This window comes from Zonotrichia albicollis, chromosome 5 (genome assembly GCF_047830755.1).
Source record: "Zonotrichia albicollis isolate bZonAlb1 chromosome 5, bZonAlb1.hap1, whole genome shotgun sequence".
Taxonomy (NCBI): domain Eukaryota; kingdom Metazoa; phylum Chordata; class Aves; order Passeriformes; family Passerellidae; genus Zonotrichia; species Zonotrichia albicollis.
In genome coordinates, this window is record NC_133823.1 from 37157774 (window position 1) to 37174720 (window position 16947).

The 16947-nt window shown below is 38.3% G+C and overlaps 1 protein-coding gene across 39 annotated transcripts in view; it reads left to right on the forward strand.

Annotated features, from left to right (window-relative positions):
* Positions 1–16947, forward strand: part of TENM3 (teneurin transmembrane protein 3) — a 1287129-nt gene that overhangs the window by 1202802 nt on the left and 67380 nt on the right. For all 39 annotated transcript variants that reach the window (XM_074541312.1, XM_074541314.1, XM_074541319.1 and 36 more), the window contains 2 exons: positions 1109–1309; positions 4177–4362. In XM_074541312.1, coding sequence (XP_074397413.1) covers positions 1109–1309; positions 4177–4362 — 387 coding nt within the window. The remainder of the gene's footprint in view (positions 1–1108; positions 1310–4176; positions 4363–16947) is intronic.

Consider the following 16947-nt stretch of genomic DNA (forward strand, 5'->3'; position numbering starts at 1 on the left):
AAAGAAACATGCATATAATATTTTTACTTGCCAGTATATTTGGGTTTCATCTGGCTGAAATCAGCTAAGAAGAAAGCACATGAAACACATATGTAGGAGTTCTTATTGAATTTTTCAAGTATAGAGTAGTCATTAATTTATTGCATTTGTTAGTAGTCTTTTTCCACTGACCATATTGTGGAAAGTGCTGATTCAAATGCATCAGGGGGGAAAATGATGCATTATTCTTGTATTCCAGATATATGCATAATAATATTCGTTCTGGTGTGCTGCAAAATGCAGTTCGTTTTCCATTCTATTTTTTTAGGGACTAAAAACTGCTATTTTCTTCCCCAATCAAATTGATTTTATTGATTGCCACATACAAAGTAATGCAATTAAGTCTCTGGAATTAAATTTTCAGGCCATTGACCCTACAAGTGTAACATTTTATTGAGTCAAATTGCTGAATTAAATCTCATCATCTAAAGCACAAGTGAATTAAGACAGATAGACAGCATGCAACTCATTCATTTCTGAAACAATCTGGGGGGTCCTGTATAGCTGTCACAAGTATGTGGTAGTGGATTGGGTCAGTAGTACCAGGGAATAGTGCTGCAGAGAATCCAGCACTTACTCCATTATGGTTAGGCAGAATCAAGATCACTTACCCAAGTCCCAAAGCCAGTCTTACTGTAAGTCAGAAAAATGATCAAACCTTAAAAGATTCTCCATTGATTCAGTGGTAACCTGTAATTGTCTTGATGTCGTTTATGTGCATGCACAAAATTTACAGGATCAGAAAGTGGTCTGAAAGGGAAGTGTTCTTGCAAGGAAAATTGCAGCTATGTAAGAAGTGAGGACAAAGAGTGATTTACCTTGTAGCCAGAAAAGGGAGGTTGGCACAAAGAGATCATAGTCCACTCTGTCTTTTCTTCATTCATTGCCATGAAAGAAAGGTGAACTTCTCAGCTTCAGCATACTGTTTACTTTCCAGATGGGTGCAATGCTGCCTATTTCCTAAGGTCTTGAAATTTGAATGAAGCCCAAAAGTGCCCTTAGCCCCTCTGGGTTAATTACTGTTGTTAGGATTGGCAGGTTCAAGCTGCTCTTTGTCCTCTCCCTGCAGCGGATTGCTTGGACCCAGGCTGCTCCAGCCACGGTGTGTGCATCCACGGCGAGTGCCACTGCAACCCGGGCTGGGGGGGCAGCAGCTGTGAGATCCTGAAGACAATGTGCTCTGAGCAGTGCTCTGGGCATGGCACCTACCTGCAGGAGAGTGGGAGCTGCACCTGCGACCCCAACTGGACAGGTCCAGATTGCTCCAATGGTAAGAGTTCAAAGCACTGGCATTTTATAAAATGTTGATGCCTTGAATAGCAGCATTTTAATGACATTACTGTGTTAGGACCTGACCTGCTGAGCTGATTGATCTCTTGGAGTTGACTTCAGCATGAACTGTAAATTGATTCAAAGGTTCAAAATAATTGATGTGTTTGAAAGATTTGAAAATCAATGTATTTGTTTGTATCTTTTAACTGCCTTCGTCTGGCAACTTCAGGTATTTCACAAGCAAGCTCAGAATGTTCTTTGCATGATATACATATTTCCTAACACATCTACTTAGAAACTTAAAACTACACTAGTGAAACCAGGGGCATTCACATTTTAAGAATCTCTCCAGCTAATTTGAGGTAGTTTTCATGAAAAGCAGAGAGCATTCAAGTTTGAAGGCAAAGGGAATGCAAGAATGAGTCTTAAATAGCTTTCAAGGAGAATGCAGGCTGCCAGGGTGGAAGGAATTGGTACAAGTGAAGAAGCAGAGGAATTTCTTGAAATATGGAACTGAGCTTATTAAAACCATAGTCTGAGCTTAGAAACAAAAGGAGAAAACTAGAGGTACCAGCACAGAGAGCAAAATCTAAATATTTATAAAGTATGACAGCAACTTTTTGACGAAGACGAGTTTTTAGAATCTTGTTTGGTAGCCACATATCAAAAAAGAAATCATGTCTAACTGTGAGACATGTATTTGTCTAAACCAGTTCATCTAAGAACTCAGACGTTTTGTTAATGAAAACTGAACACATGGGCTAGCTGAGTTTATGCCAGCTTATGAATAAATATAACTTTTTCATGAGGAACCATCTTTTTGAAACAAATGTACTTCCTGACCAGGATCTGTGGTACTTCATAATGGTTTATGCATACGGGAGTGATTGAGTTCCAAACATGCAAGAAAAAAGTGACAAAGAGAAGAAAATGTTGTCTTCTGTGAATTTTGTTTAGAAGAAAAAATCCCTTTCTGTTTCTAGCACTAAAAATGGCTATTTGTGTTAGACCCTGTCTAGTTTTCAGGCAAAACATGGATCCCCTATATACTGACACATCCTCTGCGCTTCTTTTGATGGCCAGTTACGCTTCATCTTTGACTTATGTTTCATGGAATGATTTGTTTTTAAACTAACATAAAATATTTCTGATCTCAAATATCTCAAGTGTGTCAGACTCAAAAAATAATGTTTGTAAGAACATGCAGAGATTATTTGCTGAAGCAGTGCAAAATGACCTTCAAAGCAGTACACTAAAAAAAGTAAATCTTGCCCATAAACATGTTGTTAAGCTGTTAGATGAAGAAAAGAATGAGTTACTTCCATCAGAGGATTTTATAGGTTTGAAATCAGCAGAGCTTTCCTCTATCTTCATCAGCAGTTTGTCCGTTAATTAGCCCTTCAATTCCACTTCAATTAAATTAATTAATAAATTCATTACAAAGATTGACGCACCTTGCTCAAAGCTGGTGTGCTAAAAGCTGATAAACACCTTCACCCTAATGAAAAATTGATTAGATTGAAGAGAAATAAACCTTTCTTTCTTGGAGCTGCAGTGACGTTTTGTGACTCAAGTTAATCAAACCATCTTGCATCTTTTAATCAAAAATTTAATTCAAAGTAGATATAAAATGCTATATAGTTGGTGGGAGGGAAAGGAGGGGGAAGTTACAGCTGTCTTTCTCCATAAAGGTTTTGGGCTGTTTCTTACAAGAAATGTTACAGCTCATTGATACTGTTTTATGTTCTACAGCACTTTGAGACAGCAGAGAGAAAAACACTGTTGATGAGGAAACTGGAAACCTTTCTTGCACTGAATGCAAGTTTCTTTTGCTATTAAAAATGATTTGATCTTTTATTACTGAACTACTTGCTGTCTTTTGCAAGAGAAAAAAAGCTTAAATATAGTATTTTTGTGAACCATACATGGCTACAGTCAGCTGCATGCCAAGGAAGTAGAAAGTCCCTCAGGCTGTACTGTATCTCTTTGTTTTTCTGTTTTCTGTTTAGCAGAAGTAAAGTTTGCTGGAGTCTGACTAAATGAACCAAAATGGTAAATACAAAATCTGGCAGTGTAAATTATCATCTTGTGTTAGCTGAGACTTAATATGTGTTGTTTGGCCTCTGACTACCTTTGGCTGTTAAAATATTTTTCAATTATTCTATCAGATACAAGATCCTGTTACTATATGTAAATGACAAGTTAAATTGCTGTATGTTGATTTATTTTTTTAACAAATTATTATTGAAACCAGACTGTTCATAGCTGTCACTGATACAAATTTACTGAAAGTAAAAGAGTAAAATGATCTTTTATACTTTACAGATGTGTCAGTGTGTCAGCATAGTGCTAATTTGTTTCACTAAGGCTGATTCTTTATAATGAAAAATGTGTCAGTAATGGCACATTTCAACTTTGAAAGAAAGCAGGGAGAAGAGTGTGGAGGGGAAACCTTGCTAATTTGAACTTCGCCATAGTAGATTTTCACTCACCACAGACAATGATCAAGGTATACCTTACATTTTGTCATTTTGTCACTGTGAGTACAGTGTAACTTCTGGTAGGTATGAGTGCCATATAATCTAAGATACAAAAGGTTACACTTAAGACAAACGTGACCACAAAGAAACGTGCTTCAAAATTACCATAAGCTAGCAAAAGATCTGTGAACATTTAAACATCACTTAAGTCTGCCAGCTAACCAGAAGAGCATTAGCAAAGAGATAGAACTGTGCTCTCTGTTGAATCTGAAAACTGTTGAATCGCAAGTGAAAATGTCTTTCGCAGTAAATTCCTTTGATTTAGCTTTCAAAGATTTTGCCTTTCTCATTCTTTCCATGCCTTTCTTGTTCTCCCTGTCCGCAGAGCTGTGTTCGGCGGACTGCGGCGCGCACGGCGTGTGCGTGGGCGCAGCGTGTCGCTGCGAGGAGGGCTGGACGGGCGCAGCCTGCAGCCAGCGCGCCTGCCACCCGCGCTGCGCCGAGCACGGCACCTGCAAGGACGGCAAGTGCGAGTGCAGCCAGGGATGGAACGGAGAGCACTGCACCATTGGTAGGCTGCCTGCGCTTTACCCTGCCCGCACTGCAAAGCGCAACTGGCCGGCGCTGCTGGCCGCCTCTCAATCACAAGTGTATGGCTTTGAAAGTGTTTTTTTAAAGAGAGTATTTGCATGTGTCAGTCTGGGAAAATGAATTGATATTTAAGAAAGGAAATGGTATATAATAGCTGATCAAGTTCTTCATAGCTAGCTTGCCATGAAGAGAAGGTGGAAGAATTTCCTCTTCAGTCTTTTCCCTTTAACTGCCTTTCACTGAGCAGGAGGTTACTTTTATTTTGAACGGTAAATATACTATTTGATTTGTGCTTTTCTATTTTTATGTGATAGCTTTATGTCTTTTGAAAATGAAGTTCCCTATTGTTTTTCTTTCTTTTTTTCTCTTTTAAGGAGAAGAAGCACTAAAAAGTGACTCGCCTATATAAAAATGTCACTTCCACCATGTAAAAAATACCTAACTGCCCAAAATTATCTTCTTGTCAACATAATGTTCTATTTTAGAATACTGTCAAATTTCTTACGTGTCAATAACGTAACAGCAGTTTAATACAGCTGATTGGGAAAAAGCCACCCTTATTCCAGTTTCTGTAACAAAGTTAGTTCTAGTGCCTGAAAACCTTTGGAAGTTACTATACCATTCTCAATGGAGCTTTTTTTACCCAGTCATTTAGAGTCTATATGTCCTGTATAGAGCAGGATATCCTTCTCCACTACACAGACTTTGACAGTGAGCTAGCATGAGAAATCATGCATATAAATAGGAGCACTAAGAAAACATGGAGCTATAGTGCTAAGAAATTCCCTTCCGCACTAATGCCCCTTTGTGTAAGATGCTGCAGGTCTGTAACAGTGGAGTAGGGTCCTATCCAAACAATTTTTTATCTTGGCAGAGCCACATAGAAAAACTTCTGCATGACAACAGGTAGGAAGCCCAGGCAGAGGAGCTGGCAATGCTCTGCATATAACAGATGACTAATTTGCACTTTGGTGAGTGGAGAGCATGGCGTGAAGCTCATTAGAGCCATGCCAGGACTAACCCTGTGACTGCAGTATTCATGGGGCACATCGCTCAAGTATGAGAAGCATCATGGCTAAGCACTTTGAGGTGGATTGAATTGGCAACAAAAGAAGTAGCCACAGGTCAGACAAAGGCAAGCATAACGCTGAGTGATGAGGAAATCAGGAATAATCTGAAAAATCAAAAAAAGTCCAATAAGTAAAAAATCTCACATGGTTCTGTGTTTGGATAGATGGAGAAGAGATGGTTAAAAGAGGTGATGTAGCTGAAGCAACAGGATAGGACAGTAAGTCTAACTGCAGTGGATGTGAATGTAGCATGATTTGCTTTTGCCACAAGCGAAAAAGAGCCTGGAGAGTTTTAACTTCCATGGAAGTTTTGGAAGGGCTCTAACTCTGAATGTGTTAGCACAGCTAAGCCATAACAGGGACATGAGTATCTAGAAAATACTATAATGAGTATCTAGAAAATAGCAAAACCCAAGCTGTGCTCCCAGGTATTTTACAGCCCTGGCTGAGGGGCAGGTGGTGGTGCTGTAAAAGAGAAGCAGTGGTAAATAAGAGCTCTGAGGGCAGGGAAAATGAGGGCCTATTACAGCTGTGTTAATTAATACCCACGTCACTGTGTCCAGAAGATGAGGCAAGGTTTTCTTTTTTAGAAGGGAGTCAGGTGTGAAAGTAATAAGATTGACTTCAGAATTATTTTTTACAGCAATCACAATTGATTTGTAAAGGTTGGTTGGTTGGTTGGGTTGGAGTTTTTGTTATTTACTAATGAAATTGCTCGAACATATGAGGGAGAGGTAATCAAGATGCATCTGCAGAAGCAGAGCGAGAATCAATAGGGTTAATGTTTTTGAGGAGCTTCCAGAAAACATGCTGACAAAGAGAGTGGAGAGGTGGGGAGAGAACTGCTTTCTGAACAATAAAAGAAAGTAAATATTTAGAAGTCGGATAAAGCCTTTCCCCTGACTGCCTTAACTTGCCAACGAGCAATTACTCAGCAGATCACTCTGCTGTTGGTTTCACTGACCTTGGCAGCATTTCAAGGGTTGCAGTTATACACGGATGAACTGCTCTTGAACAATTTTTCCAACATATTAAGCACAAACAAGTTTTTCCTCAGCACTGGGCAAGCAGGTTTGTCTTTCCACCTGTTTATTCTTTAAATGGGTGTTTACTTTCTGGCTGCTGCTGTAAAGATAGTTTGATTTGTTTATATTGCCCTTACAGCCTCCAAGGCAAGTAACGAGGTACAGGCTTTAGCCTGCTGTTAGATTTATTTTTTTAGACCTGTTTCTTTCCATGTTACAGAGAATCCAGGTCATTTTATTGCTCATTCCCAACAGTATTCCAATTTTGTGGGGGAAAAATTGCTGCCTCCTTAGCTTGGCAGATGAAGAGTCAATTTGCTTTTCTCTCATCTACCCTACAGTAGGTAGTAGCTCTTTCTGAGCAATGAATTTCAAAACACAAGGGACTATGCAAACCAATTTTTTATTGTCACCCTCCATATGTAATCCAGGCATTTTATGCTACCTACAACTCTCTACTTAGTAGCAGAATATTTGCATAATTTGTGTTATATGTATGAAAGAAGCCTACTCACTCCCCCTTTATATGTCTAAAAATAAGCAATTGCACCCTTCTCATTTCTAAAAGTCATTAACCGTTTAGCTGAGGTACTGTGAAGTATTTTAGAAATGCAAATGTGTTTCTTTGTTGCAGCTGTTAGCTGGAAGCCCTATGAAGTGCAGCAGCCAAAATTAACAGCTTCTTTGAGAAAGGAATATTGCAAAGAAACTGTAAATCTTAAGGGCAATTCATATTATTCACTTTTTATGAAAGGAGTAGCCCTCCAGACCTCTGGCTGGATGTTCAAAATGGGGCAGATGTGTATGCATTACTCACAGAGACACAAACTGAAATATATACTGAATCATCTCAATCCATAACTCATTTGATCAAAGAATTTATGGTATTTTTGTAAAGCATGAATGCCATTCAAAATGGTAAAAAAAATGTTTTGTACCTTAGCTGACAATTTTTGTGTTCTTAAATGATAACTGTCTGTCCAGTCTCATTTTCAGTTAGCCCACTGTTTGCATTGTAAGTTGATATGTGTTAAAACATAGCATGAAGGAAAAAACCTGTCTCCTTATTAAAGCAAGTTAGTCCTTAGTTGTATTTCTCTCTAATGTCATTTAAATCTTAGATTGCTTCTTGAGTTATGCTGATTTTTACATATACCTCAAAATATTTAAATGGAATTAGGAAATGCTAATTACTTTAAACTGCCAGATACCTATTTCATTCATTTTTTTAATGTATTTCAATACTTCAGGATGTTGGGAAGAAAAATTGTAGGTGATTGCAAAGGTATGCTTTTTTTTGTTCAGAAAAAAAAATTTAGACATCTGCTTATCTGGGTTGAACCTCAGGGTTTCCCTAAGGCTGAAGATGACAGGACTGGATTGGAGAAATAATATACATATGTATTTTATATACTTTCATTTGTGATAGAGAACAGAGTAGACTAAATAAAGGAGGGAGGAGGGGAGGTCTGTTTGTTTGAAGCAGTGAGTATAGTGAGGTGGACAAGATTGTTTGGACTGATGCAGTAAACCTGCTGTCTGTTGCTGATATCCACTGTTCCATTATGGGCCTTTGGCACAGGATGGTGCAACTTCCATACCTCACCTGCTGTCAGCCACGCTTGTGAGCCACTGCCTTTGCTCTGAATGCAGCCTTCCACATATTGATATCAAAGATGTTCAGAGATAAGTACTTGCTCAGCATTTTGATGAATGAATCTAATAGGAATTAGCAAAACTCAAACCCTGGTGCTATTGTTTATCATCTTAGAGGTTTGAACTAGATATAGGCAATGTATGTTTCAAGCACTAAACAATTTAAGGCACCTAAGTTGCTTATAATCTCTTCCCTCTGGAGAACTGTAGTCATAAACTCATAGGATCATGGAATAATTTGGATTGAAAGGGACCTTTAGAGGTCAACCCCCCTGCAGTAAGCAGCATCATCTTCAAATAGATTCGCTCAGAGCCTCATGTGCTGAGAGCCTCATGCAGCCTGGCCTTGAATGTTTCTAGGGCATTCTCCATCTCTCTGGGCAACTTGGTCCAGTGTTCCACCACCCAACTGAATAAAACCTTCTTAAGTCTAGTTTGAATCTGCCCTCTTTTACTTTAAAACCATTACACCTTGTCCTGTCACAGCACTGGGCGCACAACATTTAGGCACTGCTAAAATGTTTAATGTAATTTTCACAATTTCCTGTATCCCCTGTATGAGAACAGGTTAAATCAACAGTTCACTGCAGAGCTACTGAAACTCACGTGTCAATTGTTTATTTGGTCTGCAAGTGACATTCATGGGTCTGAGGTGAGCATCCATGTATTATATTTTGAAGCTCAACCTGCATCTCAATGGGATACAAGACAGCAGATGCACAGCTGGTGCCTAGGTGATAGCCTGGATGAAAATCTGCCCTGTAATTAAGTTTTCATAACTGAGTTGTGCTAAAGTATGTTTTTGTTTCCTTTCTGTCCTGGCTTGCAATGAGTTCAGTGACCCTCTCCTGTCTGAGTAGTTGTTTTGTGAGATTGGAACACATATTATTTCAGAAAGTCTATTATTTTTTGTGATATACTGTCATGTACCATAAGTATATAAGGTAACTGTCATAGGAAGCCCATACATATGAATACTTTTCCAGCTGCTTTTCCATTAAACTCAGTTAGCTGAATGAAATTAGTAATTAATTATGTTGGTGGGGAACCTGCTATATCGATGTGCTGTGAAACAACTCACTTTTACAATGCAGCCTAATTTTTTCTATAGACTAAATTAGCTTTATCATAATCTAAATTGCAAATTTGCCAATTTGCATTATAACTATGCCTTCTTGTTCAGAATTGTCAACACCTCTTTTTTAAGTCTTTAACATTAAGCATGGGTGGGTAAGACCATCTGTTTTAAGCTTGCCTGCAGCTCCATTACTTAACACAAGACAGGTTACAGCTGTTTAATTGTTATCATGTTGAACAATTATCTTTCAATACAAAATTAATATTTGTATATGTATGCATGGAAAGCATATCGCTAAACATAAATGAGCAAATGTGGATTAATGTCATCAAGCATTCATATTAATCCCTCAGAAGGGCTAAAGTTAGCATCGTGGTTCTTCCATGCTACTTTTGAGTGCCACATGAGACTGCTTTACCTGGTGTGCAGAACTGAAAATCAAAGCCAGTGGTGGTTCACTGAGAAGTGTACAGCTTATGTTTATATTCCAGTGAGAACTGGGATCTAATTGGTTTATTTTCTAAGAATTTCCCCTAAAATTTAGTTGAGAAAAAAAAAGGCAAATTATTTATTTTAACTTTTTTCTTTGCAAGAAAAACGGTAGCATGACATTCAAATCAGTCAAACAAAAAAAAATTTCCTCAGCAAGGAATTTCTAGTTTCATTTATTTTAGCCAGAAAATTTGGAATATCATCTGGCTTCAATATTCAGAATTATGAAAAAAATAAGTGTAGAGCACTTTCCCTTAAGTGTGTTTCCATTAGCACAGACTGTACTGGTGACTGATTAAAATGGTTTTCTGACTGGGGACAAGCATGAAAGCATCAGTGTGCTTGTTTTCCACGTCGCCACAATCAGATGAGCATAAGCACCAAAGCACAGCAAGTGTGGAGGAATGCTGAGACAGAATCTCCTCCAGTAAGTTAGATGGCCTGCACCTGTTCCCTTCAGCACGTGTTTAGCTTGGGGCTCCTTATACTACAGATTTCAAATATGACTGCAGGGAAATGACACTTTATCTCTGTATAAAGATCAGAAAGCAAGACAAATGTGTTCCTTCAGTTAATTAAACGAGATGCTTATAGAAAACTTGATATGGCTGTATATCATTACACTATACATTTTTGACATGTGCGCTCGACAGAGTAAGTCATGAACCAGTTTGAGGGCTTGGTCTGTCTTCTCTACATTTGCACACTACCAGCACAGATAACCAGCACTGTGATGGCCACTGTCATTTCAGTGCTGATGCTAATTGCCAAGCATGGCTCACTTTTCTTGAAGTTTAATTCCTGACGATACTCACATGGCAGAGCTGTTTAATGCTTCCCATATTTATTGTACCTTATTGCATGCACAGGCATTTTTCATAAATTTTATGATTCTTTTAAGATTTTTTGTCCCTCAAATTGTAGTAATTACTTCTATATGGATATATTCCGTAATTATCAAAATTCCTAAATTTGTGGGTTTTTTCACTTATGGGTTCATGGAATCATGCCTGCATACAAGTTTCATCTTAAAAATAAGATTGTGTCTGAATGTAGGCATGACCTTTGACAAACAGTTTTTATCAGATAAAATCAATCAAGTATTCAAAACTAATTATATCCAGTCTCAATTAGTTCACCATAGTATTGTGAGTGACACCCTACTTTCAAAACACCTGACTGCTTTGCAGCTGGGATTTTACAGCAATATTTATACCTAGCACCTCAATGCAAAAAGTCTGCGAGAAGACATGATTACTTTCTTGGCATCCAGAGGACTGATAATCACAGTTTAACAAGATTTCATGAAATTCAGAAAAAAAATGGGGTTTGTATTTCGTGTGCCTAAAGGGCATGTTATCAAATTGCCAGACCAAGCTTTGAATATGCCAAATATCTGTACATTTGGTAACCATAAAAATACTCAATTACCAGGTGAATTTAAGATGGAGCATGCATTTTTGGAGCTATGAAAAAAGTGAGTTATTGGTCAGGCCTTAACACATTTCAAGACCAAGTATCTCAAATACAAATTAACTATTAGCATACTTTAAATTGCTAATTGGTTAATTTGCACTTAAATGAGGACCACATGTGAAGTTCAAGTTAGGCACATTTTCAGAAAGCAGCAGAATCCTCTGAGATGAGATGAATTTTAAAGCCTGTTGTGAAGCGTATTTGAGCTGAAGTGGCCAGAGAGTAAGTGCTTTTGTACATTCTGTTGTTGCATGCTGGTCAGACCACATTCCCTAAATACTTTCAGTCAGGGAGAAAGATGGAAACTGTAATGCTTCCCATTCTGATTCATGCCCTAATGTGGTTTCAAGCTAAATTTATCTTTTATGTAGTTCTTAATGTGAGTGTCAGGTTTTTACCTGTATCTGAGGCAGGTCTTCACAAGTTTGTTGATTCAAATTAACTTTTTCAGCCTGTACATGTGGGATACTTTTAACCCCTTAATGGTATATAATCTTTCTTCTAAATCCTCTTCCACTAAACTAATATTAAGTAGGAAACAGCACTGTTCATGATCTTACCAATAGTCCCAAATTTCCTATGTCTACTACATCCTTAAAAATAACTGAACCTTTTATTCTAATACATATGTAGCTTTCCAGTAATAATGGTTAGAAATCTTACTTTAGAGTAAAATTGGGATGATGTCCAGAACAAAAAAGTGTGGAGGATAAGGGGCTTATGTGCCTTTGTATACAAATGTCATAAATGATTGCTGCAAAGAGCAGTTGCAATTTTGGCAAGGGATAAATTGCAGTGACGTCAGGCGTCTCTGCAAATGTTTAAAATGCATAAATTATTAAAAAGATAGGAGTTTGGGGTGACAACAGTGTTTTGGCCATTGTAAGGAGGAAAAAAGTGAAATTGTGTGAAACTGTAATTCCACCCATGTGGTCTCCTTTACAAGAAGGGCAAAGGGAAATTTAGGAGCAAAAAAGTATCAAAAGGGGAGAGTGTTTGTAATCCTCCTCTATTGGCAGCAATGCTCTGAACATATGGTCTGTCTAAGACAAGGTTCTTACAAACTCAGAGAATGGATGATGACTATGAGCTGCTTACAGTGGAAGAACATGTGCTTTCAGTACTGTTCAGTGATGAATAGAAGGAATTGCATTTGCAAATGATACCAAAGCCTGTTGCCCCCAAGCACTTTGGAAGACAGGACAAGAATTTTAAATTACTTTAACCAATAGCACAGACTATGCAGAAAAATAAGGTGCAATTCAACAAATGCTGGCTTCTATCCTCAAGAATAATCAGCTGCACAAATCCAAGGAAGCAGTTTGCCAGGCAGAAAACACAGTAGGAGATGCTGAATTTGACATGAGTAAACCTTTCTAAAGACAGGCTGCAAGAGTAGCTTTAAAATTTTGTGAATTCTGGACTTCCGTAAGTTTTTGGTAGAGGCATGGAGCGGCTCTGAATTTGCATATGGATGCATGCTTCTTTTTTTAGTTGTTCTTTGGAAGGGAAAGCAGTTGCGTAAAGGAATCAGTATGGTATTCCCTAGGATAAGAAATGCTGGGTTTAAATAATACAAGGCTGTTTTGGGGTTTTATGTGCAAAATGTGGGTTTAATTGTCAAAATAGTTTAACTATGGCTGGGTGGAAATGCGAGGAAATGAGGGTGATCTGGTAGCCACATCAGGAGAAGCAAACCACTGTGAACTGAGTATTGAGTAGATTAGAAAAGCCAGACAGAACTGTCAGCCCTGAGTTTTGTACCAGTTGCCCAAAACAAGCACCAAAACTTGTTTAAAACTACATTTTCTCTAAAGCTTTCAGTAAGTTTTTTCTTCTGCTGGCAAATACCTGTGAAACCCCTGATAAAGTGTGTGCCTCATCCCCTGCCACTACTTGGCTGCCCAGGGTGTAATGTTCATAAGAGACTGATGCACAGGATGAACTGGTTAAGGATGCTTTTGGAGACTTGGATTCCACTCTTGATTCTAACATGTATTTTCTGTTAGTTGCTCACAAGTACAGACTGTAAAGAAGTTCTCTCTGACTGTTCTTCACTTTCTGGGAGCAAGATTTGCACATCTGTGATTTGCTTAAAATGTTGGTTCCTGTATGAAATACTATATAATTCTAAGTATTGCAGAAAATCACATCAGAGGTGCTTGTAGTGAGGTGAATGGAGATTTCTCACTCTGATGTTTCTATGCTTTAGTTACTGGTAAAATGAGGTAAGAACATCAGTTCTCTTCACAACAGTAGTATGAAGATAGTGTGCTAAATAATTGTGACTTAAGGAGGAAGGTAATAGGAAACTCTGAAAGAGAACTGTTGCTTCTTTGTTTAGGTCAGCCTAGTGTGCCTGTTAGGGCATCAGCTGTTAGTTGTTTGTGAGAGAATGAGTGCTGAATGAGGACTGTGAGCTCTGCACATTCACAAGGGAAAAAATGTATAAAACTTGCACAGGTAGCCATAAATCCATCACTGCCTAAATTTTGGATGCTCGGCATGGCTACTATCATAATATTCTTCTGATGTGTTCTGGGGTTTTTGGCATATGGATTGTAAACAAAGTTTATACAAATACAAAAGATTAATAAAAATAAGTGAAGATATTAAAACTTTCTACCTTTAAACAGATAAATGTGTGGAAAGCTTAAGGGAAACATGTATGGTAACAACGTAGCATAGTTTGCTTACTGTCAGTTTTCATTCCAAGAAAAACCTGCTGTCTCACTGTGTGACACTTGGTGCAAGGTTATGTAGGAATGTAAACATGACTGATGCAAGGAATGTCCTTCACATGTTCCTGTAGAGAGCATGGAGTTTGTGTGAGCAGCAGAGATCCTTCTGCAGTCTTCTGCAGGGAATGGGAAGTGCAGTGAGGAGTTGTGGGGGATGAGGAGAGGAAGCAAAGCAGAGCTTGCTCTGAGAGGAGCAGAACAGCGTTCTTTGTTGTTGGCAATACTGAAATTATTTCTTTGTCATCTCTCTTTTCTTCCCTACTTTGGTCTTTTCTTCCCCCCCTCTTTTCTCTTTCTATCTTCTCCTTCTGTTTCCTTTTACAGGAAGAGGTGGTAATGCAGTAAGGAAGGGAGAGGGGTGATTGCATTAGTGGAAATGAAGCAAGGGCAAAGTAATTCATGACTCTCAAGCTATAGAATTGACACTGTAACAGGCCTATATATACATTACAAAAACACAGGGCATGTTGCAGTCTAGTGTACAGATTACAAAGATTATGATGGGTGAAGATATCTGATGGAGAGTAATGATTTAAACTAACAGAGATGTAAATTCACTGTACACCATTTAGAAGCATGTCACCATTTGTGCCAAATGACAGAATAATCAGAATAAAGCAGTGCTATAAGGACCAATTAAGGAACATCAAATCAATGGGTATGTGACTCATGCTGATTTAAACGGGAGCTGATTGGAATAAATAGATTTAATATGTACTTTTATTCTTAGGCTATTCTGTCATAACTGGAGGAAGCAGTATGTGAGTAAGGAAGACACTGGCTTACATCTCTGATAGGAAACTAATGGGAGACATTAAATAATTTTTTTTTAAAGTCAGGATTCTGACCAGTTAAGAAATATGCTGTCTTAAGTGTGAATTTGCCTGACTGTTACTGTTTCTTAGTAAAATCATTTATCTGCCACATATTTATATAAAGACCCACACAGATTAATGGCATCATTTCTGTTTTATTTTGTATGAATTTTGAACGCCACTTAGATCTTCTTGGACTTTGAGTAGCCTAGAAAATGTACAAATCTTGTCTTCATTTTTGTTTTTCTTTTTTCCACTTGGAGTTATGTGAAGTCCTTCTACTTCTGGAGATAATAGCAAGATTTAAATGACACAGTCTTAAACTCTGCAAGAAAACTCTTGTAGGTATATTGTCTGGTCTGTAATTAGACTTTTTAATTGTATATAACCTTTATGTGCCAGATGTGTAAATATCTTGCAAGGAGCGCCTGCTGAGATGCTCCATCCTACTGAAGTGCTCCAAATCCCACCTAGAATTCTCTCTACAGAGCGGGGAAAAGGCTTGTACTTTGTGTTTCCACACAGGTTCATTCCTCTTTCAGTTGCGGTGCCGTGAGGATAAGGAAGACAGCATGGCTAGTTAAACTTCACTGCAAAGTTATACAGTTTTTCATTCATTTTCTGCTTTGTGGTTTTTCTATAATGCTGCATATTAACCAAAACACTTTCTAACATTGTCCTTAATGTCAGCTGACCATGAGTAAAAGGATGCTGGAAGGTAGAACTTGTTTTCTGAGAATTACAGTTTTGTGGTTTGGAGCTGACTTCTTATAAGACTGCTGGATAAAAAAGAAAATCTGAAAAGAACATTTTCCTAATCTCTCTTGGGGTTGCGGGGAGGGGTTGTTGGTTTGGGTTGTTGTTGTTGTTTGTTTGTTTGTTTGTTTGGGGTTTTTTAATGAAGATTGGATTCTGAAAATAAATAGTGTGGGGGACTTGGGATTACAGGGACTGTTTTCAGTTGCTTAGGAGGTTTTTTTAATGTTCTGTTACCTATCCTTACACTTGAAGAGGCATTTAATGTTTTACTGGTGGATAGATGAATTCCCCAGACAGACTTGATTGCTTTCATTTTATGAAATAGAGCTTGATTATTCCTCCACACATACTAAACCATTTTTAAGCTGTGTAGAAGCAAGGGGAATTATACTGGATGAGTAAGAGAAGAATTTGATCCACCCTGAAATGTAGCTGTATCATATTTCTTTTTGTTTGTGATTAATATGAAAAGCTACCTAGTTTGTTGCTGCTGCTCTAAATGTTCTGTAATTGATGTCTTCATCTTAATTTGTCTGGCATTAACCTCACTGTTATAGGGGAAAAGCAGAAAAAAGCTGAGTAGTGGACACCTGACACTTTGTTCAAGAAAAAGGAACTAGAAAATTTTCTCCTATTAGTTGTAGCAGTGCCTCCTGGTATGTATCACCTCCCTCCTTGGAGTCCAGAGCAGCTTTTTTCTCTTCATCCAAACTGCAGGAAAGGCCATAGCTGGAAAAGCCTTTGTTACCCACCCAAAGGGATCCTAGCAATGACAGAGAACTTGCCAGACAGGGGCCATCATCCATGAGGGATTTAGGAAAGTCAAGTTTGAAAGGAAAGAGGCTGGGGGGGCTGTGTTGAGAGGCCTTGTCCCCAGCAAAAGCAGAGGATGGAGTCCAACATTCCTGGCTCAGCTTGGCTGTTCCCACTGCCGTGGTCTGCAGTCTCCCATCTCCTGGGGCATGGCTGGCTGGCTGGCTTTGGTAGCCTGCCGTGGACCTGGTGGCTTTGCTGTATGGCATTAACCCCTTTCACACAACTGCAGTTGATGTCTGTTTCCTGGAAGGAAGGAGGGAATATGTTACCCATCTGTGCTGTGTCTCATGTATTAAAAGTAGGCCCTGCTGCTTGAAATCCTTCTTATGCTCTGTATGTCATTCATCCATCTGCCTCCTCAAATCTTTTGTGAAATCTTAAGTGTCATAACTTACAAAAAGAAGTCTTGCTATTCTTGTATATACCATGTTATTTATTTTTATACATCTAAAGCCTGTTTAATTTTCACCTGTTTTTCAAAATAAAATGGATCATCACACTACTAACCTCACTATGCCCTCTTCCACCCCTTATTTACAATTCAGCTTGTTTTACATACTTGGTTTGTGTGCTTAGAAGAATAACTGTGACTGAATTGAAGCAGAAGAAAAAAAAACCCTCCTAAGAATCCAGTTAA